Genomic DNA, 23,964 nt, shown 5'->3' with positions numbered 1-23,964 from the left:
GTTCACCCTCTTGAAGGATGTTCTGATGTCGGCCTCTGAGATAGAGATCACAGAGTTTCAAGCTGACCTTACAGACTATTGTCCCATTTGTGCTTTCACCTCTTTTCTACACTCCTTTTCCCTCTTGCTTCCCCTGTTGCTCCTTGTATCTATCTGCTTCTACATCTATGGATTTCATAGCTGCTGTCTGATGAATGATCACTGACCTGAAATATTGGCTCTGTTCCTCTTTCTGCTGTTGTTGCCTGATCTACTGAGTATTCCTGTTTCTTATCAGATTTACAGCATTTGCAGTTTTTTTTTGTTTTTTTTAATAGTTAAAAGTCCTAGCTCAGCTGGAAGTCACCTCTCCCTTGTCAGAAGGTCATGGGTTTAAACCACACTCTGGAGTGTTGAGCATATAATCCAGGTTGACACTCCCGGTGCAGTACAAAGCTTTGTTGGACATGCCAGCTAATTGAAGAGATTACAGTCCAAGACTCCAGCTGCTCTCTCAGGTAAAAGGTCTCATGGTTCATAGTGATGAGGAGCAGATGAGATTTCCTTGGTATCTGAGTCAATATTAAACTCTCAATCATCATTAGTAAACCAAATCATTCAGTCACTATTGTTTGGAGAGCCTTGTTGTGGGCAGTTTGGCTCTTGCATTTCCGATGTTGCAATGCTTCAAAAACTGATTGTGAAGCTCCTCTTTAATCTCTTCGTTGTCCTTTTCCTTCAGATCCTCTCTAAATCTCCAGTCATTGTTTGTTTGTGTGTTATCTTACACACGACCACGAGCATACCCTTCAACAATGCAGCTGTTGACCCAGTCCTCACTCCAAACAGCACAGTCAGGTATTTGCAAACAAAGCCCCACTGGATTGCTGGTTTTGTTTAGCTAACTCAGCACAGATCAGAGATGTAATTTGGTAATTTGTCTGTTCTGAGCACTTTTTACATATCGCTTCTTGGGTTGTGAGCAGCTGTTAGGGGTGTCACCTATTGTCTAGTCTTGTGGCCCATGTAAACCCTTCTTCTTCCTTGGTATTCCCTTGGGATTGAGGATGACTTGCTTCCACTTGGTTTTGTGGCTGTGTGAAGGTTTTCTTACCTGATGAAGTGTCTATTCCCTTGAAGCCTCAGGTTACTTCACCACTATTCTTCAGTGCCCCTCCTTCAACACGTTAACACCACTCCCCACCACCCTCCCAATGGCCCTTTGCTGACCCTGCCATCTGTTTGAGCACTTGTGTCATTGTGGAGAACTGGGCAAACCGAGATGTTGACTGTGGCAACGTTGATGAGTCAGGAGACAGGGCAGGGAGATGGTGGAATGGTGTAGGTCAGACCAGGGAGGGGTATATTTGAAAGGTTGGGCAGTTGAATTTAAAACTATAATAATGAATGGAAGAGGCAGTTTTTAAAATTAATCTGCTCAACAGGACACCAAGAAGAATGGGTGTAAGTCGGGTCTATACCCTGCCTGCTTTCATTTCCCCTTGAAGAGTTAGAAGCAAAATTAGGCTATTTAGTCCCATGTACCTGCTCCACTATTCTGTAAAATCATGGATGATCGTTCACCTCAGCACAACTTTTCTGCACTAATCCCATATCCATTTATTCCCTTAATATCCAAAAGTACATAGATTTCTTTCTTGAATATATTCAGTGACTGAGCCTTCATAGCTTTGTCCGGTAGAGAATTCCAAAGATTCACCAATCTCTGGGTCAAGAAATTTCTTCTCACCTCCAGCACCTTTGTTTGAGACTGTGACCCCTGGTTCTGGACACCCTGGCCAGGGGAAACATCAACGTTACATTTATCCTGCCAAGTCCCATAAGAATCTTGTACAGTGGGCAGGTTGGATAGTTGGGTTAGAATTGACTCCTTAAATACTATCAACATTAAGAAAGTTATTGCAACTGTGATGGCTATTAGTCAATTAGTCTCCCCGCGCCCCCCCCCCACCCCCACCTAGCTCATTCGATAAAGTGTTGCAAGCATTTACCCAGTTGTCTTTTTAAAGTCAAAATGGAAACAGTTCCTCTCTATTTAAATCTCCTGTTTTCCTCTGCACAGAGGATAACAGGTAATCAGCTTCTCTGGCCTCTCCAGATAAATTAATATCCTCATACTAGTGTAGACAACAGAACATTAATAAGGAGCCAGGGTAGATAGGCGGATTGTGTGTTTGTTGGGGAAAGCCATCTATGAAAAGCAGCCAGAGCTATTCAGCCACTCTTCTTGGACCAGAGGTCTTCGGAAACCCCACTATTGCCACAACAGTAGCTGTTATAGTCATACAGCACCGAAAAAGGCCCTTCAGCCCTTCAAGACATTGTTGACCATCAAGCACACACTAATCCCATTTTATTCTCCTCACATTCAGCTCCCCCAAAATTCTACCACTCACCTACACAATGGGCAATTTATAGTGGCCATTTAATCTACCGATTTACACGCCTTTGGGATGCAGGAGGAAACCGGAGCACCCGAAGAAACAAGCACAGGGAGAATGTGCAAACTCCACATAGACAGCATCCGAGGTCACAATCAAACTTGGGAATCTGGAGCTGAGACATTGGCTCTACTAGCGGCGCCACTGTGCCACCCTTGTCATATCTGCCTGGAAGTGTATAAGGCTGTTGTGCGGGAAGGTTTGGATAAGTTTTTAACTAAACCCTAAGAATCTATTTCCAAAATTCTTTTGCGATATACGGTTGATGCTTTCAAAGGCGCAAAGACATCAGGCAGTGAAGAGTGGCAGACTGCTACCAAGATGAAGACAAACCATGGGAGACCTCCACAGGAACAACAAACACCTCAAAAGCCAACATTTGCAGCAGATTAAACACTTCCTTGATCTTATCTTGTGGTGAAAAGAATTTGCACAACATGATAAAAAGCTACTAATATCAGATATTACTTATGCTCCTCACTTTCTCTGACATTGAGCTGGATCACGGCATTGGGAGAAGTAGCAGCTTCTTACCAAGAGCAATGAATGCATTCCTTCTTCAGGCCTTGTCTTGTCCATTCTGTGATACCATTGATAAGTAATGCATGGAGATGGTATAACAAGAGTTTCTTGATCATGTTCTCTCCCTCTTTGGCCACAAAGTCAGAGAGAAAAGAGTTTCGTCCCATTAGGAGTCTTGGATAGATTAACCAAAATAAGTCAAGAGTGGTGCAACCAATTGCAACAACCAGGAAACTAGTAAGCAGAAGCATCTTTGCTGTTGATTGGGGTGATAGGATAATTTATCAGAGAGTGGAGACTTTCACTCTTGCTCTGTGATCAACTCAAAGTAAGACTCTAGAAATGAAAGAATATTATTCTGGCTCATTGTGGGTAATTAGGAGTAAAACAATTATCTGATTGTTATTTTTGTTGGATTCATGGAAAGAGAAATTCCACAGAGTTAATGAAGTGCACACAGTCCAAAACTGTCCACTTTACGCCAGTGACAGAAGTTGACATTAATCCTGTTGTCAGACCCAGACCCATAGCTTTCATTTCTTTTTATATCACACTTATGCTCCTCACTCTGCACCTTTAGTACAAGGTTTAAATCATGGGTTCAGAACTTAGGGCTTGCTTTGCAGCTCGCTGAATGCATTAAATCTGAAGGTCTTTGCTTATTCTTGGTGGACTTGATACTGGCTGTGTCTCACCAGCTGGAGGACCAGGAATTTAGTAAACAGTGTAAATCTGGGAACTTTGGATTCAGAGCTCTCAAAGCTAAGTGGACACATATAAAAGATAATTATAGAAGATGGTGAAATGTTGGCAGTAGATAGGGGTGTAAGCCATGTTACAAGTGTTGCGATCCAGTTAGTTTGTGTACAGTTCAGGATGTCACACACCAGGAGGAATGTGCCAACCAGGAAGTGAGTGCAGTGCTGATTCTGGGAGCTAAATGGTTAAATTAGGAGGATAGGTTCCAACCACCAACCTTGTACTCTCTTGAGTAAATAGTGTAATTAAGATGATTAAAGGTTTCGGCAGGGTAAATAGGAGCTGTTCCGAGGTATCCCCAGAACATGACCTTAAATTTAGAGCAAGGCTATTGCAGTGATGGTATCAGGAAGCCCATCACCACAAAGAATAGTGAAAACTTGGAACTTCTTCCCCCAAGAAGCTGTTGTGGGAAACTTTCCAAAATGAGATTGATGGATTTTATTAGGAAAGGGGATTAGGGAATATGAACCTCGGCGAGCAGGTGGAGCTGTGCTACAAATCAACTGTTAAGTGACGGAAGTGACTGAACAGCCAGCTGCTAATTTTCTGTCACTGTGAAGTGCAGCTTCTAGATCGTGAAACCTAGATCAGGGGGGTAGAACGTTTGAATAGTTTTGATGGATGATTGATGTAAACTCTTGGCAGGGTTCTGCAGTTCATTGGCACATGAAATGACTAATTGGGGCCCTCCTAAAAGAATTGCACACAGCTGGGCCCTTAGGGAACACAAGTGGTGATGTGCATGACTTAAGTGTAGGGCCTCCTGGCAGCTTGGGAGAGTGAGACAGGAATTATGCAAGGCATTTTATAAATTTGACTGGATTTAAGATGGGTCACAGATTTGAGAAGAAGGGCCGAATAGCCTCCTCCATCTGTTTCCCTGTGACCAGTCTGTGTTTCCTTGACAAACATGAGGGCATGGGAGAAGCTGGAGGCTGACTCCTGTATTTGACCCCTGAATTGTCCTGGCTCACCTCTTTGAGGATGTGACACATTTTAGGTCAGTCAGGAGGTTGAGAAGTAATTCAGTCATTGCTTGCAATCAAAGTCATGGTTAACTTTCCCTTTTTGCAGCAATGCTTTATATTATTGAAGGCACACCCTAGTAACGTTATAGCAAAGAGATCACATTTCACTTAATCTGTACACAAAAGTTGCTGAGATTTGATCTTACCATCAGTTCGCTGGAGGGACAGCATTGATAGCTTTCAGTTGGGTTCAAACTGACAGCCTTGCTGAATACTGCACTGGCTGAAATTCCTGGTTCCACTATCCCCATGTAGTTGTTGCCAGGGGAAAGCCAGATTATCCAGAAAAAAATCAGATTTTATGTTATGAGGAAATGTTTTTCCTCTTAAAATAAAATACCCAGAACATAAATAGGGAGAGATTGGATTGGCTGGGCTTGCTTTTGCTGGAGTGAAGGACACACAGAGTTGGCTTAGATAGAATAAATTGTCAGAATACCGGGTGTCAAAAACAAGAGGGCACTGGTTTAAGGTGATAGGAAGGAGTTTTAAAAGGGATTTGAGGGGAAAGTTTTTTTGCATGGTTGATACCCAGAAATCGCTGTCAGGGGAGGAGGTAGAATCAGATACAATTCCTGCGTTTAAGAGACACGTAGATACTTGATAGGCACAGCACAGAAGAATAAGGGCCAAATGCTGGCAAATGGGATTAGTGTAGATTGTCAAGAAGGTCAGCATGGACCTAGTTGACTAAAGGGCATGTTCTGTGCTGTACAATTCTATGACTCTATTTCAGATACAATGGAGCAGGAAGCCAATGAATCTCCTGTGTTGATCATTGGGGCGTGGAACTAATGAGTTGCCCTGGTAGAGAGCAGGCACAGACACAATCAGCTAAATGGCCTCATTCTGGACTGAAACCATTTGATGACTTTATATGCTGAATGGAAGACAGAAAATGCTGGAAACACTCAGTAGGTCAGGCAGCATCTGTGAAGAGAGAAACAAAATTAACATTTCAAGCTGAAGCTCTTTCCACAGATGCTGCCTGACCTGCTGAGTGTTTCTAGCATTTTCTGTTATTATTTCAGATTTCCAGCATCTGCAGATTTAGTGAAATAATTTCACAGTGTTGGAAGAGCACTCTACAGGGAGCTGTAGAGTGCTCTTCCAACATCACATTATGATGGGATAGATTGTTGTGTTTTCCTTAAACACTAAGCTTATTCCTGGGATGGAATTGTTATGATGGGGGCAAGGCATGAAGACCATCTAAAGCTTGCTATGTTGTAATCTTGGTTGATTGATATTCTCAATGTCTAACACCTGAGGATGGTGCAGTGGTGCAGCCAGTAGAGCTGCTGCCGCACAGCTCCAGCAATGCGGGTTCAATCCTGACCTCCGGTGCTGTCAGTTGGAAGTTTGCACGTTCTCCCTGTGACCACACGGGTTTCCTCAGGGTGTCTGGTTTCTTCCCACACCTCAAAGATGTGTGGGTTGGCAGGTTACTTGGCCACTGTAAGTTGCCACTAATAGCATAAAAATGGTAAATATATAGCAAAAAAAATCTCCCTATTTGCCCATGCCTCTTGCCTTCCCTCTTTGGAATCTGGTCACTCCCGCTACCTTTCTATTTTCTTCATAGCAACCCTTTATAATTTTGAATGTCACTGTTAAATCTCCATTTAATCTTGACTAACCCAAGGGGAAGTCTCACTGTTCTCAGCAGACATTTGTGTTCCCTTGTTCCCATTCATGCCTCCATAGTCTACCTAATATGTGCGTGCTCATATTAAAAACCCAGACTAGGGTTGTCAGTCCTGACAGGTGCAGGAGAACACCCCCACCTGCAGGTTCCCTTCCAAGTCCGCACCAGCCTGACTTAGAAGTATGTCACCGGGTCCTTCATTGTTGCTGAGTCTAAATTCTGGAACTTACTCACCAACAATACAGTGGAGGCACCTTTACCAGAAGTTCCGCAGTGATCCAAGGAGCTGGCTCACCACCACCTTTTCAAGAACACCGAGGACTGGCCAATAAATGCTAGTAATGTTTGCTGGCCTGGTGAGCGAAGGGCACAACCCTTTGCTGTGTGCTGTTGAGGCAGGCCCTCGCGTGAACGCCCTGGGAAAGGGAGATGTGTGTTTCACAATGTTTACGGTGTCTCACTGGGATATCTGTGTATAACTCTGTAGAGGGTTCTCTCCTTTTGTAAGGACATATATGGAACTAGGGATGGTGTTTGTATAAGTGAAGTCTCAACAAACCATCAATTACTCAGTGTGTTATGGTGGCATAGTGATTTATTCACTGAATTGGCAGTCAGCATTCTGGACCATTGACCTCAGAGAAACGGGTTCATATCCCACCAAGGCAGCTGGGGAATTTAAGCAACAGTCATTAGCCCTGGACTTAAAGCTACTCTTAGCAACAGTAACTGGATTGTCAGAAAACTCGTCTGGTTCACTAACACCTTCGAGTAAGGATATCTGCTTTCCTCTTGGTGGAACAGCAGGTAGTATTGCTGCCTCACAGTACAATCCTGACCTCTGGTGCTGTCTGAATGGACTTTACACCTTCTCCCCATGACCATCTAGGTTTCCTTCTGGTAGATTAAATGGCTGCGTAAATCACCCATTAGTGTATATTAGTGACAAAAGAATCAAAGGGGAGATGATGGGCGTGTGAGAGGGATTAAGTTACAGGGCTATAGGGCAAGGGAAGGGGAAAGGGACGGATGGGATTGATCTACTGGGAGCTGGCACAGACTCCATGGGCTGAACAACCTTTTCCACATTGTAACATGTCAGTACGCATGTCGGTGGAAATCTGTTAATAAGGCCACATAGTTGCGCACTTGAGTGAATGTTATTTATTGATTCATATGATGTGGGTGTGGTTGACAATGTGAACATTTATTGCCTATCCTTCTATGCCCTTGAGAGTGGTGGTTAGCTGCCTTCTTCAACCACAGTAGCCCTTCTGGTGAAGGTGCTCCCACAGAGCTGTTGGGGAGTATTTGATGATTTACTGCCAATAACAAAGGAATTGAACAATCATCAGCGAATATGCCCACTTCTGACCTTACGAAGGAAGGAGGTTTTTGATGATGCAGCTAAAGATGGTCTGGCCTAGGACATAGCCCAAATGCTAATGGACAGAGTGAGGAGAGAGTGGAATATTAAAGAGAGTTTATACTGAAGAATCAGGGCACAAATGAAGGACTTGCACTTCTGCAGTACTTTATCAGTGTGTCTCAAAATAACTCATAGCTACAGAAATGGCTGTCACATTTGAGAATCAACTCCTACCTCTGAGGGTTGGGGGTTGAGTTCTACATATATTTGCCATTCTCAAGTAACAAGTGGATTTTTTTGGAGGTGCATGCCTGAACAGTAACTGCCCATGGGCTATTCTATCACTGAAGACATCCCGGCTGTTCCCTTATCCCCGGCCCTTTTCTGGGCCCCCCAGGCAGTGCATGTTCCAACATAGCGTTCAGTAGCAGAGTTTTTGGAGTGTTGTTCTTTTCCCTCTTCACCTAACCTACAGTACATCTTAAGAAAGGGAAATGCAGCTGGAGCTGGCCTGTAGAAAGGAGCAAAGACCTCCTGTCCCCTAATCCCTGTGTCAACAAGCTGTGTCAATTTGTTGGGAGTGCCTCCGTCAGCCGGAGTGTCTGTCACAGGGGAGAGGTTGAGCCTCAAATGTCCCTGAGGGACTACAGTGTTTAAAGACCAGTTGATGAAAACACAATACTAGAATGGACCCCAAGAGTCCATTGATTGTCAGGCCGAATGGTTTGCAAGGAAATCATAAACCAGGACTGCATAATACATGAGCTAGTCAGAACACACAAATAATGTATGTACAGGCCCCAGGTAGTAAACGGGTTCCATTTTACAGATGTCTATAAGTCGATTTTGTCGGTAAATCGTAAAATATACATAAATCGCTCCATATGGTAACCATACCTCCACAGTATTGTAATGACTGGCATCAAATGCACATATGACTGATAAAATAAACAATTACTAAAAAGGATATGGAGTTAGAGCAGGGAGTTGGGTAAAAGGTCAGCCATGGCACGAGGGTCTATTGCTGCTTTTGTTTGGATCAGCAATGAAGTTTGAATTGATGTAATTTGATGTGCATCTAGCACAGAAGTTTCATCAAAGACACAAGTGTCAAGGATGGCGCAGTGGTGCAGCTAGTCATGTTGCCGGGTTCAATTCTGACCTCTGGTGGTGTCTGTGTGGAGTTTGTACGTTCTTCTTGTGAGTTTCCCTATGAGTTTTCCCCAGGTGTTTCCTTTTATATCCTGAAGATGTACAGGTTGGTAGGTTAATTGGCCGCTGTAAATGAGTGCCTGCTGATTGGCGTGGACGTGGTTGGCCCAAGGGCCTATTTCTAAGCTAATGACTGTCTTTGGGAAGCACCCAGAAATGAACAGTTTCACACTTCATTCCAGAAAAAATCCATTCTCACTCACATAGTACTGATGTAAACATCCCCACATGTTGAATTTCCAGATAAGCGCTGGTATAAAGGTGGGGAAAGGAGAGGAAACAGAGTGTTGTCCTAGACAAAGGAGTGAATAGAGAGTATCTGATTTTCCAGAGTGCATTAGAAGAAGGCACAATCTCATTAAGGCACTGGATTTTGACAAGGATTGACAGGATGTTTCCTCAGGCTGGAGAGTCCATAACTGGGGAAGTCTCAGGATTAGGGTTGGCCATTCAGGGATGAAATGAGAGATCAGACTGGAAAATGAAATGCAGGTGCATGGGGTTGGCATGATCTTGTTGAATGGCTGAACAAGCTTGAAGGGCCGAATGGCCTACCTCTGCTCTGTTTATAACATTATTTTATGATGAAAAGCACTTACATTCGTATAGTGCCTTTCACAACCTCAGGATCATTGTAGCAAATTAACTATTTTTAAAGTTTAGTCACTATTGTAGCAGGGAAGACCAACACCCTATGTATAAATAGCATGGTGCCCCTGAGAGATGTTGGGAGAAGGTGAAATACTTGAGAGAGCTCCCTCGCTGCACTTCAAAATTATGCTGTGGGAGGTTCTTTAGCCCACTAGGAGATCATTTGGTGTCTTTTTTAATGTCCCGTCACTCTCTCAGGAAGGCACTGGATTGTCTGCTCATTCCCCTGAAATGGGATGACTGGATAACCCTTTAAATCTTTATGGATATTTCCCTGGGTGTAGCAAATGACAGACAATCACTCCTATGCTAAAAGATTCCAATAGATATGACATTAGAGCCCCTAGCTGATGTGATATTTCTTGGAAAGATAGGTCTTGGTTTGACAATTCATCCACAAGACTGCACTGTTGACAGTGCACCACTCTCCCAATGCTGCACTGGCGCATCCATTGTGAAGTAGTACTTGAAACCAAACTTACTGACACAGATAAAATGTTACTGGGTGAGCCACAGTTGACCTTCAGTTGAGATTAGTTAGAGATGAGTGGTCAAAACTGTCATATGCTCAGGAACTTAGCTTCATTTGGTGGTTGGAGGTAATGCTGAAACACTTATAAGACTGATTCTCTGATTCTCTAATTCATACCTGCCTCCTGTCAAGGCATCGCTTCTCAGTGGTAGTGTGGGACTGTAGGAGTATTTCATATTTTGGTACAGTTTGTGAACTTAGAAAAGCTGTTGGAGAGGCTACTTATGTAGGGGAAAGGTTACTCAGTGTACAAAAATAAAAAACAACTGCAGATGCTGGAAATCTGAAATAAAAACAGAAAATGGTAGAAACATTTATATGGTCAGTTGCAGAATTAACCTTTCCGGTCAAGGGCCCCATGTCAGAACCATCTGACAAAGGATCTCCAACCTGGAATGTTAACTCTCTTTCTTTTCCCATGGATGTTGCCTGACCTGAATCAGAATCAGATTTATTATCTGACTTAGATGATATGAAATTTGTTGTTTTGCAGCAGCAATACGGTGCAAAGAGATAAGATTACCATAACTAAATAAATAGTGCAAAAGAAAAGGAATAGCGAGTTAGTGTTCATGGGTTCATGAACCATTCAGAAATCTGATGGCATTGGGTCTTCAGGCTCCTGTACCTCCTTCCCAAGGGTAGTGACAAGACGGATGGTGAGGGTCCTTAGTGATGGATGCTGCCTTCTTGAGGCAGTGCCTCTTGAAGATGTGATCGGTGGTTGGGAGGGTTGTGCCCATGATGAAGCTGGCTGAGTCTATAGCCCTCTGCAGCCTCTTGTGATCCTATGCATTGGAGCCTCCATACCAGGCAGTGATGCAACCAGTCAGAATGGTCTCCACCGTACATCTATAGAAATCTGCAAGAGTCTTTGATGACATACTGAATCTCCTCAAACTCCTAACAAATTATAGTTGCTGGTGTGCCTTCTTCATGATTGTATCAGTATGTTGGGCCCAGCACAGATCCTCCAAGATGTTGACACCCAGGGACTTGAAGCTGCTCACCCTTTCCACTGCTGACTCCTCACTGAGGACTGGTGTGTGTTCTCCACACTAACCCTTCCTGAAGTCCATAGCCAATCCCTTGGTCTTGATGATGTTGAGTGCAAGGTTGTTGTTGCGATACCACTCAAACAGCTGAGCTGAATCACTTCTGTACGCCTCCTAGTTGCCATCTGAGATTCTACCAACAACAGTGGTGTCATTAGTCAATTTATAGATGACATTTGAGCTGAGCTTAGCCATGCAGTCATGAACATAGAGAGAGTAGAGCAGTGGGCTAAGCATGCATCCTTGAGGTGCGCCTGTGTTGATTGTCAACGAGGAAGAGATGTTGTTACCGATCCACACTGACTGTGGTCTCCTGATAAGGAAGTTGAGGATCCAGTTGCAGAGGGAGGTACAGGAGCCAGGTTTTGAAACTTGTTGATTAGAACTGAGGGGATGATGGTACTGAATGCTGAGCTGTAATCAATAAACAGCAGCCTTGCATATGCTTTATGGTTGTCTAGGTGCACCAAAGCAGAGTGGAGAGCCAGCGAGATTGCATCTGCTGTAGACCTGTTGTGATGGTAGGCAAATTGCAGCGGGTCCAGGTCTTTGCTCAAGCAGGAGTTAATTCTAGGAGTAACCAACTTCCCAAAACACTTCATTACAGTCCTGCAGAGTGTTTCCGGCATTTTCTGTTTTTCTGTTTTAATTCAGTTTGTAATCTTGCTTGCTTCAAGGTGAAGACTCAATGAGAAATATAGCCCAAAGGGATTGCAGGTAAAACACATTTTCTCCTTTTGGTCATTAAGGTCATTAATTTTCTTTGTGCAGTTCATAGAGTAGAATCGTGACAGTGACACAGGGGTCCTCCCTCTTCCACTCCACTCAAACAGTACTTCCTGTGTCAGGTGGATGCAGAATAAAACCTCATTCAACTTTCCTAAGTATTTGGCCACTATTACCCTTTCTTTTCGTGTGCTGAGCACTGGAGCTGGCGTTTGTTAGGTATAAAATGCAGGAAAGTGATGGGCTGGTTGAACTGGTTCAGCCTGTAACAGAAGCAAAACACCAGCACTTTGTCCAGGAGCTGTCACATGTCAGACATCCTTGTAAGACACCCGCCAGCTTGAGGTAGGTGAGACAGCAAGGCATGGCAAGTGTTACCGAAGAGAGCGGCAAGTATAAAGCCATGATCCCTTGTCTTTGGTAGGGTTGCCAACCCTTCAAGGTAACCATGGCGACTTCATGAATTAAGAATTAATGTCATGGATACTGCTGCAAGCAAGCCAGATAGTAAGATCATTCAAGCACCACCAGTTAGATGTTTTCTTCTGTTTCTTAGTTGCAACATATATAGGAATTGGGGGCATGCTGTTTGACTGATGAATCAGTATTTATCCAGCAGAGCAACAAGGATCTGTCCAACTGTTGAGAACATGTGCCTTGAGGAATGGTGAAACGAAAACAGAAATGTTGGAAGAACTCAGCCAGTCAAGCAGCATCTGTGGAAAGAGAAACCAGGCAATTTTTGGGTCAGTGACCCTTCCTCAGAGCTCAGCACCAGAATCCATGCGATTTGTATATCTTAAGATCACAGAGTGAGACAAATTCTGTTGGGCATATTGAATCTGTAGAGCATTAGGAATAACTGATGTGCCCCGACATGAACTCTTACAAGGCATTTAACCTTCGGGTATGGCCTCAAGTATGTCAATCTTCTATTAAACCCCTTCAGTGCCAATCAGTGGGTAAAGCTGGCACCCTACCAGCATAATCTATATGGAACTCAAAATATTGAATTTGATTTCTGAGGTGTGCTGAGTTACCCAGTCTCAGCTGGTGCTAAATTTTTCTATGAACACAGCCTGGACCAGAGACATCAGTAATGGTTGAACCCCCCCCCCCCCCCCCAGTTTCCTGGATGTACGCAGGCAGTGGGCGAAAGCAGCTGCTGGCACGTGTGTTGGGTCCACGCATCCACACATGGGGAATGGTGACGAATGAGTGAAATTGTCATGGTACTCTTGGGCTTGTACTGCAGAAAGGAAGAACATTCAACATTCAGAATACTTCCTTCTAAGGATATAGACATATCTGGGTGGCACAGTGACACTGCCTCATAGCTGCAGTGACCTGGGTTCAACCCTGACCTCAGAGGTTGTGGGGTTCATCAATGCTGCCCATCTGCAAAGGGCCAGGATGTGGGGCCAATATGAGGCAGTCAGTGAAATTAAAACCAGTGTCCTAGTTGGTGCCTTTCGTTCACACATGATTCCTGGGTGATTTACTCTGTGTTTCACTACCTGAACAACCAATGTTGAAGATCATGACTTTTGACCCATTTTCTGCCAAATGCAATGGCATGCACATTGAGGACATCGTCAAGTGCACAGAATACGAGGGGCAATGGCACCTGCACTAGGACAAATCGTGACAGGAAGTAACCAGTCCAGTTTCCCTCTGGGCAGGACTTCCATGGGAAATGGGGTGAAAATATATTGAAACTGGTGCAAAGCATTTTAATGTGTTTTTTACATATGAAAATCGAACACAGATGTAATACTGGACTCCTTTATGCCTAATGGATTTATATTAAGGGCCAACATGCTGTCTGGTTGTTATTCACACTGTATTTCCATACCATATGTAGGGTCATTATGTTTTTCCCGAAGTTAATAGTTCTCCAGGGTTTTCAAGTGCAGGCAGTAGTATAAATTCCAAATTAACAAGTTGGAGATGAGAGAATTCATAGCAACTTTTGAGAGGTACGTAAATCTATTGAGAAGATTCCGTAAGCCCCAGAAATGGTGACGACCTAAACTTTTATTTAAACCTAAATTTTATTAATCACATCTGTCTTATGGGATATGCTGCCTGAACTGAGAGTCCCACTAATCAAGTTTTCATTTTAGTTCAGAATAGATTAATTCACAAAAATTGAAATTTTATCTGTAATTAAAAGTGGCAGTGACAGACTGAAGTTATAAATAGTAGGACTGCAATGCAAAGTAATGCATTAAATAGTGGTGATATTAATACTAATAGTAAACAGAATTAATAATCCAGTAACATTTGCAGTAAACACCTAATATTCATTCTGTTTGGGGCCAATAAATTGAGAAAGTCAGTAATATTGGAGATGAAGGATATCAGAAACATCAGTTGTATTGAGACCATTAATATTAAAACACATCAATAAGGTATCACTGGAGACTGTTACTATTAAAACACATCAATAAAGTATCACTGGTCTCCAGTGATACCTTGAATCTTTAATATTAGTTACCTTAAGGCTATTGATTTTGTGATTACTTATATTAGGCATCAATACATTAAACTCCTGTAATATTAGTGACCAAGATAAGAATTCAATAACATTAGGTACCAATAATATGACAGACCAATCATACTCGTCACTAATAGTTTTAAACTTACTAATTTCTCGGGATCTAGACATCATCAGCAAGGCTAACATTTATTGGCCATTCCTAATTGCCCTTGGGAAAGTGGTGGTGAGCTGAATACTTGAATCGCTGCACCTCTTCTAGTGAAGGTGCCACATTGCTGTTGGGCAGAGAGTTCCAGGATTTAGACCCGGTAATGATGAAGGAACAATGATAGATTTGCAAAACAGGATGGTGTGCAACTTGGAGGGGAACCTGAAGGTAGTGATGTTCCAATGTCGCCCTTGTCCTTCTTGGTATAGAGAGTGTGGTTTTGGAAGATGTTGTTGGAGTCGCCTAGGTGAGTAACTGCTGTAGATTTTGTAGATGGTACACGCTGCAGCCATGATGCACTAATGATGGAGGATATATACATTCAGAGTCTGGGATGGGGCACTAGTCAAGCAGGCTGCTTTGTCTTGGATGTGTCAAGCTTCTTGATGGTTCTTGGAGCTGCATTCATCCAGGCAAATGCAGAGTTTCCATCACACTCCTGATTTGTGCCTTGTAGATATTGGAAAGATTTAGGAATGTCAGGAAGTGAGTCACTCACTGTGGGATACCCAGCCTCTGATGTACCCTTGTAGGCACAGTATTTATGTTGGTCTATCTGAGTCCATGGACAATGGTGTCCTTCGGGATGTTAATAATGGAGGACTCTTCTGTTGTTGCAGATCGTCATTGCCTGATACTTTTGTGGCCCAAATATTGCTTGCCTTTTATTGGCTCATGTCTGAATGCTGTCTAGGTCTTGCTGTATGCAAGCATGGACTGTTTCACTTTCTGAAGAGTTGCAAATGGAAATGTGCATTGTGGATCATCAGAAAACATCCCCACTTCAAGCCTTATGATGGATGGAAGGCACTGATGAATATGGTTGTGCTCATATTATGGATATTAGGGACCACAGATATTTCAGGAGAAAACCCTGGAGCAACAACCCACCACAGAAGGTCCAGCCATTTCCTCGCAGGTCAATAGCTTGGTAGAGTGTCTGATGTTTTGGGAACTCCCAAGGGCGTTTGAGTCAGAGAGTCTCAGTTGGCCAAATGCCCTGCCTGTTCATTCTCCTGTGGGATGCCAACTGCGCAAATCCTCTTCCTAGTTAGACTAATATGAAGACTTGAATTTACAGAACACCTTTCACCATCTTAAGATGTCCCAATGAAGTACCTTTGAATTGTAGTTATTGTGATGTAGGAAAGCTAATAGATTTATCATTGGCCAATATTTTTAGTGACCTCACTCCCATATATTTAGATTTGTATGGTTCATTAATTGCCTCTTATTGGAGTAACTGTTTTCCTGTTAATTCCCAAGTAGAATTCAAATAAACTTAAAGCTGCTGTAAAACTCCAATAATCCAGTTTCTGGTTGTTAGGAAATCTTGATGGTCCAACATCTAGCTCACCCATTAGTTCGGAATGCAAGCTGGTGGGTCCGCAGTGCAAGTAGGGTGTGTGTCCAGAGCTAGGAACTGGAGTGTGGCAAGCGCTGAGTTCTGGACTGTGGGCTGGGTGTGCGGCTGGAGCTGGGATTTGGCGCTAGGGCACCAGGGGTCAGGAATGTGTGGCTGGAGTCGTGGTCTGGAGTGCTTGTATATTTCTAACTCCCTTTAAACTCACCAGGTTCTCTGGAAAACTTATTATATCTCTGTGTAACATGTAAAAAGTGAAATAGAAGTGTGTTTGGGTATCAATAGGAATAACATCCAGTAGTCTGGAAAATCTGCTAATCTGGCACTACCAAAGTCCTGAAGATGCCGGATTATTGGGGTTGTACTTTATTCCCTTTCATTTCCACCATATTGGATTCTGATGGAGCATTCCTGTTCTCAATCCCTCTTATTGTAAAGCAAATAAAAAGCATTTTACGCACTCTTATATAGACTTGTTTGCACCAAACCTTTTCTTACTCACTTTTTCCAATCACAAAAGACCAAACTGCTTCACATGTGAATCCATCGGTGTCATTTATTGCATCCGGTGCTCCCGGTGCGGCCTCCTTGGTGAGACCCGACACAGGTTGAGTGACGGGTTCGTCGAGCATCTTTGGCCTGTCCGTTGTACCAGTCGGGATCTCCTGGTGGCCAGCTATTTTAATTCCACTTCACATTCCCACACAAACCTGCCTGTCCGCGGCCTCCTCCACTGCTAGGTCGAGACTAGATGCAGGTTAGAGGAACAGCACCTCATATTCCACCTTGGTTGTCTCCAACTTGATGGCATCAACATCAATTTCTCTAACTTCCGGTAACCACTCTCTTCTGTCCCTTTCCTCCCCCCCCCTTTTTTCCTTTATTCCACAGTTTCCCATATCCCCATCTCTTTCTCCTCCCCTGCCCTCTCGATCTGCCCATCAATCACACATTCCTCCCTTCTGTTCCCCTCCTCACCTTCCCTTTATTCCATGTTCCACAGTCCTCTCCTATCAGATTCCATCTTCTTCAGCCCTTTGTTACTTCTACCTATCACCTCCCAGCTACATCATTCCCACTCTCCCGCCTCCCTCACCTGCTTTTTAACCCCCTCACCTGGATCCACCTATCACCCACCAGCTCTTGCTCCACTTCTTCCCCCCACCTTCTTATAATGGCCACCTCCCCTCTTTCTCTCCAGTCCTGACGAAGGGTCTTGATCCGAAACATTGACTGTTCATTTCCCTCCATAGATGCTGCCTGACCTACTGAGTTCTTCCAGCTCCTTTGTATGTTGCTCCAGATTCCAGCATCTGCAGTCTCTTGTGTCTCTGTAGACCAAACTACTTCCTGTTCATTGCCATTGTATTGGATACAGTATTGGATTGCAGCTTTCCATGATTAGAATAGATCCATGAAACAAGTATTCACTGGTGTTTTCAGACTGTAGGGGAGAATAAACAAGAAACACCCATTTTAATTGAAGTAGACCTTTCATTTCAATCTCATTGTGTGTGTATGAGAACAGATCTAAAAGTATTTCATTCCCTGTTCAATATATAATACACCCTATATTAGTGTCAAAAGTGCTTCACAGATTAAAATTGCACAATTCCTCGCATATTTTTACACAATCTGTCTAAAATTTGATTTTGTTTTGTTGGATTATTTGCCAGATAAATGGCTGTGCTTGTTTTTTTAAACTATTTATTTCATGGTAGCTGCTGTGATAAGCTCAAGTGCTTATTTCTCTACTTTTTCGTCTGTCTTTGCTATACTTTCCTGGACTCTCACTGTGAGTGGCTATGGTTGTGTCAAATATTGTTAAGACTACTCTGTTCATTGCCTCATTTCGCCTGACCCCAATTTACATACACTTTTCCTTTAACCCCACCAGGTGTGTTGTAGTGCTTTTTAATCCAAAGAAGACCAAGCAACACCATATACTGAATGGGTCAAGGTAAGACATTAGTAGCTCTTAGATAAGTGGAAAGAATCCAATTGCATTCCTCCCAATGCCACCAGTTCACCATGGGACAGAAGAGGCAGCACAGTTGTGCATTTAATAGAGCTGCTGCCTCACAGCTGCAGCAACCCATGTTCAATCTGACCTCCGATGGTGACTGTGTAGAGTTTGCAAGTTCTCCCTGTTGCTATATGGGTTTCCTCCAGGTGCTCCGGTTTATTCCCACACCCCAAGGACACATGGGCTGGTAGGTTAATTGGCTACTATAAATTGCCCCTAGAGTAGGTAGGTGACAACAGAATCAATGGGGAATTAATGGGCATGTGAGAGAGAATAAGTTGTAGGGCTACAGGTAAAAAAGAGGGGGAATGGGACTGATGGGAACTGACATGGTCCATCTGTCTTGCAGCAAATTAACACATGAGTGCTCTGTGCTAGATTTGCCATACCCAGAGACAATGAAGATCACAGGAAGCAGAGATCAGAGAAAGGTCTAAAACACTGCTGCCATTTCTTTAATTCAGTCTCCTTGAGTGTCTCCCCTGTGGCATTGGGGAATTTAACCCAGCAGCCCTAGTGCCTGGCCACCAAGGGCTGGAGGAGGGTGGCAGAGGAAGGTGTGAAATAAAAGTGGTAGAGAAGGAAAGTAAAACTTAGCTCCAAATCTGAATGAAAAATCACTTGAACTGTCTGTTACATGTAAAGGCTTTTATCTTCTATGTAATGCAGTGGGAAGAAAGTGATGTGACTTCAGTCTTTATTTTTCCCAGGAAAACTATCACAGCAGTGGCCTTCTCTCCAGATGGGAAGTACCTGGTCACAGGAGAGGTGAGTTTATGCATTAAGTCCTTGCGTCCAGTTTTGACACAATAACAGAAGGTTTGTTTTGCCCTTGCCCAATGTAACTAAGGAAACAATGACATTCCCTGATGTCGCTTTTGCAAAGAGGAGACTGCACGGTTGCTGCATTTAAGACATAACATTGGAATGGCATGGTGCAGGGAGTGAGATGGTGGCTGCAGTCCTGATGGTTGCTTGGGCACTGTCATGCACTGGGATGAGATGAGCTCCCTTTCAGGTCGATGGAAGAGATACATTGATGATATCAAGGAAAAGCAAGGAAGCGAGGAAGTTCTGTCTGGTACAGCTATCAAGATTTATTTCTTAAGACATTACTAAAACAGAGTATTAAAAGCAAAAACAAACTGTTGATGCTGGAACTGTGAATGTGGCTCAGAGACTGCTATAGCACTGTTTCTCTGAGCTGCCTTACTTTAAAGCATGGCTGTGCACGAGGAACATAAAATTGTAGAGTGGATGTGTGTGTATGACCAAGTGAGTGTGCATGTGCACCCACAAGTGTGGGTTTGCGCTCAAGTGTATGTGCACGTGCGCATGCATGCATGTGTGTGTGACCCATTTCACAGAATGGTACAGCACAGAAGGAGGCCATTTGGCCTGTCTAGTCCCTACCAGCTCCATGTAAGAACAGTCCAGTTGATCCCACTTCCCTTTCCTTATTCTATAACCCTGTAAATTCCTTCCTTTTAAAGTCTGAGGCAGAGGATGACCTGATCTTATGAGGTCTACATGTTTATTGAAGGGTTTATGAGAGTATTTATAGAGAAGATATTCCTACATCTGGCTGAGGCTGGAACTAGGAGCCACAGATTTGGGTTAGTAACCAATAAATCTAAATATGTATTCTTGAGAAACTGTTTCAGGGAATGTTGAGAAGTGACTAGTGTGAATGGCGTAGGGCTATTTAAGTCAGGTCAATTTTTGAGGAAGAAAGGAATAGGTTAAGCTGATCACATTAGATGAAGCAGAATGAGTGGAGGTTAAGTAGGCAACTGATAGTATGGAGCATCAAACAATCTGCTGGAGGAACTCAGTGGGTCGAGCAGGGTCTGTGCGAGGAAAGGAATTGTCGACGTTATGGGTCAAAACCCTGCATCAGGACAGGGTTCTCCTCCCATAGATGCTGCTTGACCTACTGATTTCCTCCAACTGATTGTTGCTCTAGATTCCAGCTTCTGCAGTTTCATGTGCCTGAACTAATAGTATGGACCTGATGGAGGGAATGGTGTGCATCAGGCTTTACAGTATAAGTGAGTCTGTGTAGTTCCTATTGGGAAATGTAGCCAGTGTCTGGAGTCACACCTGTGACAGGCAGAGATGGTCAGCTACCTATTATTGAAGCCCCAGCAACTCAGTGCAGGCAAAGCATTTGAAATCCAACCACCTTTTGGCTGCTGTGTCAGTGACCTATCTGACCTCAGATAGTCAGGGGTTAGGAATTTGTTTGTGACCCCAGAGTCTTTAGCTTCTCCAGTAACAAGCAGCTCAGGTTAACTGAAGACAAGATCTAACCATCCAGACAAGTTCCATTAGACCTATTTGGAGCACGAGGTGCATTTCTGGGCATTGCATCCTAGGAAGGTTACATTGACCTTGCAGAGAAAGAAGTGCAGATTTACCAGAGTTAAATGGGTGCAAACAGAATTAAGTTATGAGAGCAAAGTCCATACCTGAACTACGTAAGATTACCTCAGTAAGGTTAGCATGAACAAGTTGGGGGTTGCCATTGGATAAATTGGTGTGAAGGGCCTGTTTCCATGCTGTATTGCTCTATGACTCTATTAGGGGATAATGTAACTGGGGTGAGGAAAGGATTTGGTAAGGGTGGAAAAAGGGAAACCATTTTCCCGGACAGGATAGTGCTGAACAAGGGAACAGTGCCTTGAAGTTAGAGCCAGATGTTCAGAGGTGATGTCTGAAGCAGGTCCTTACACAAAGGCTGAGGGAAGTCTAGAATTCTCCTTGCATAAAACCAGTTGCACCTGGAGATCAATGAGATTAATGAATTCTCCTGGTAAGGATATTAAGCATTATTGAAACATGGCAGGCAAGTTAAGTTAAGATACAGAAAGGCCATGATCTGGTTGAATAATGGAATAAGGTCCTAGGGCTGAATGGCCCCTCAATGTTATGCCTCTAGTTGGCCTTGGCTGGTAAATCTGGTGGACTCAGTTTAACTCAAAAGAAAGCCCATTTTTCTCCCCTAGACCGCCAATGGAACCACCAGTATCAGCTTAGTAATGGTTATCATTACCCAAAAGCTAAATAGGGAAAGCATAACACTACCATAGCGGCAAGAGTGGGACAGAGGCTGCACAAAGAGTGACTCACCTCCTGACTCTGCAAGCCTGTCTACCAGGAAGGTTGACTTCTTCAAGGGAGAGCAATCTACTTGCTTGTCACTCCCGTCACCAGGCTCCATATGCCTCATTGGCCTGGCTGCCATGTGTGTGCAACCTGCAGTATGCCCCACAGTAACTCATAAGTTAATTCAACTGAGTTTCCTGCCCTGTGACCATTAGCACCAAGAGGATAAGAGCATTAATGTTTAAGAGCATCATTACCTCCGAGGTTCCTTCTAAGGCCCACATCATCCCTTGTTGGATCAATATCCTGGATTCCCTCATCCAACACTATTGCAAGAACACCACCAGGACAAGGGTTACCATATAGGGAGAGGCAATAAATGTGGCTTGGCCTGCAATGTCCACTTCCCAAGACCAAATGTGAAGTCTTCTCTCAGAAGAATACACCAATAACCCTGTTGCTGATCCAGTGTTCTTAGACTGTGCAGAGAAGAGCCAAATAAAATCGTAGGAACTCTGCCATTGTTGTTAAATCAGACCAATGGAAGGAGCTTGTATGGACCTGGAAGCTAATGACAGGATCCTTGTCTCTCTTTATGTTGGCTGCAGGCCAGTACTAATCCAGTTAAACATACTTAATGGTTGTAATTGTAGCTCTTAAATTATTGTTCTGCCCCGCTGAGTCACCTCTTCACTCTGTGCTTCACCAACATTTACCCAAAATCTACCCCATTACTGCTGATCCTGTCAGATTACAGTGGAGACAGCCATCCCGAGGGTGAAAAGATTCAGCATAGTCCCTCCTAACAAGAAAAAAACTGTTGACATTGCACAAAATGTAACTCTGCCCTGAGCAAAATAGACTAACATCAAGGTCTTCTCTTTCCCTCTCGTCCCGCCTCCTTCATTGCACCTCAGGTACTTATGGAGATCACGCCAGCATTTAAAGTCCCGTACTGAGCCTATAGCCCCATCAGCAGTCATCCCAATGGACCTTGTTTTGGGATGGTTTTGCAGACTCTGGCACCAGTTGCAAGAGATGAACCTAGACGGAGGATCACCAGTGTTTGAATGTAGGAAACTTTGTAACTGAAACAAACCTGATCAAGAACGGGAAGTCAAAACCATTTTTACCTTCCTTACTGAGTGGTGCTGAGGCTAACTTTAACACTCCAATCGCTACTCTAGGTAAGATTGTCTAGCTCAGTAATGGATGGTCACGAAGCCATTGTTAGGCCATGTGGACACTCAGCTGACTGCCCAATCGCACATCAATCTGTATTGATCCAGACTACCAATGTTTCAAGGTAATAAGGTTTCCACTAAGCTACATAACGTTGTGTAGTATTTTGAAACAGCTTCATTCTGCAAGGAGGTTCATAGCTGACAGGAGGCTTAACTGGCTATTATTCTGCTGAAGGTATTTAGCACTCATGGGTCTTTTGTGAGAGCTGGAGGATGATCTTTGTGTGGACAGGCTGTTGAGGATGAGGTTGTTTGAAGCCAAGGAGGCAGAGGAGAGGTTTGGCTGAGGTGTATCGGATTATGAAAGGCCTAGACAGGGTGAACAGGAAGGATTTGCTACTACACAGAAGGAGGCCATTCAGGCCATGCTAGCTCCCAACAGAGCAACCCCATTCAGTCCTATTCCTACCCCTCTCCCAACTTCCCTCAACCTCTGCAACTCATTCTCTCACATGCTCTCCTTTGATTCTTTTTGGCCACCTACCAACTCTTAGGGACAATTTACCTACCAATGTCTCTTTGGGATGTAAGAGCAAAGCCGGAAAACTCAGGGGAAATCCACCCAGTAAGAAGGAGAACGTGCAAACTCCAGACAGACAGCACTTGAGGTCAGTATTGAACCCAAGTCACTTGGGTTGTAAGGCAGCAGCGCTAACTGCTGCACCCATGCTGCCCTCTTGCCCTCAGCAGACAGGGTATAGGTTTAAGTTAATTAGTAGAAGGAAGTGAGGGGAATTGAGAAAACATTATTTCATGCAATGAGTTGTGAGAATTTAGAACTCACTGCCTAAAAGGGTGGCGGAGGCAGAAACCCTTGGCACAATTAAAGAGCACCAGAATGAAAGAGTTATAAGCCACAAGACTACAGAACAAAGGCTGAGCAGTGGGACTAGAGTTCGCTTTTCTCTAGCACAGACACAAAGGGCTACTGTGCCCTAAGTTTCCATAATTTTCTATCATTGATCTGGTCCACATTAAAATGTTAGCTGTTAATCCAAGAAAAGCCAATTGTCCAATGCAGCATGACACATGTCCCTTTTGGACTAAAAGCCAGCTTTTAAACGTGTATCTGGGGAACCCAACCGTTGTACAGTTGCTTATACTCAACTACTACAAGTAATACACAAGGGTACATACACATTGGTCAGGATGACCTGCTTAGGTTGTATGTGCTTTATGATTTAGTGTTAGCAGTCGTGACAAGGCACATCAAACTTCCTGACATCAGAACCACATTTCAGAAGTACTTCATCGGCTGTAGAGTGTCCTAAGATTATGAAAGGGAGTATATAAGTACAAGTTCTATACTCTTTCTAATGTTCACTTCAATTCCTGCCTCTTGGGCTTTGATGAGCCTCATGAACCTCCCTTTAATCAGAGTGGGACCAGGAATGCCAGTACCTGGGGAATTGCTGCAGCTCAGTTGACCGAGACCTGAGCATGGTGCTCCCTATCCGGGGCATTCATTGTGTTTTCAGGATGGCAAGAATATGAAGTCATAATATTGGTGGGCTGACAGATAGGTGGTGAGGATGCGAGGTGGGGGAAGGTGTTTGGCAAGAGCGC

The 23,964-nt window shown here is 43.7% G+C and overlaps 1 protein-coding gene and 1 long non-coding RNA gene across 3 annotated transcripts in view; one reads left to right on the top strand and one right to left on the bottom strand.

Moving 5' to 3' along the window:
* The window catches only part of mapkbp1 (mitogen-activated protein kinase binding protein 1), a 156,432-nt gene that overhangs the window by 57,009 nt on the left and 75,459 nt on the right, over positions 1–23,964 (top strand). For both annotated transcript variants that reach the window (XM_052012062.1, XM_052012053.1), the window contains exons 3-4: positions 17,918–17,980; positions 18,757–18,814. In XM_052012062.1, coding sequence (XP_051868022.1) covers positions 17,918–17,980; positions 18,757–18,814 — 121 coding nt within the window. The remainder of the gene's footprint in view (positions 1–17,917; positions 17,981–18,756; positions 18,815–23,964) is intronic.
* LOC127568391 (uncharacterized) overlaps positions 6,493–23,964 on the bottom strand; it is a 41,441-nt gene continuing 23,969 nt past the window's right edge. The window contains exons 3-4 of the long non-coding RNA XR_007956004.1: positions 16,523–17,464; positions 6,493–12,662 (exon numbers count right to left, since the gene is read on the bottom strand). This is a non-coding gene — a long non-coding RNA (uncharacterized LOC127568391). The remainder of the gene's footprint in view (positions 12,663–16,522; positions 17,465–23,964) is intronic.

Source organism: Pristis pectinata, chromosome 1 (assembly GCF_009764475.1).
Source record: "Pristis pectinata isolate sPriPec2 chromosome 1, sPriPec2.1.pri, whole genome shotgun sequence".
NCBI lineage: Eukaryota > Metazoa > Chordata > Chondrichthyes > Rhinopristiformes > Pristidae > Pristis > Pristis pectinata.
This window is presented reverse-complemented; position numbering and strand designations above follow the sequence as displayed.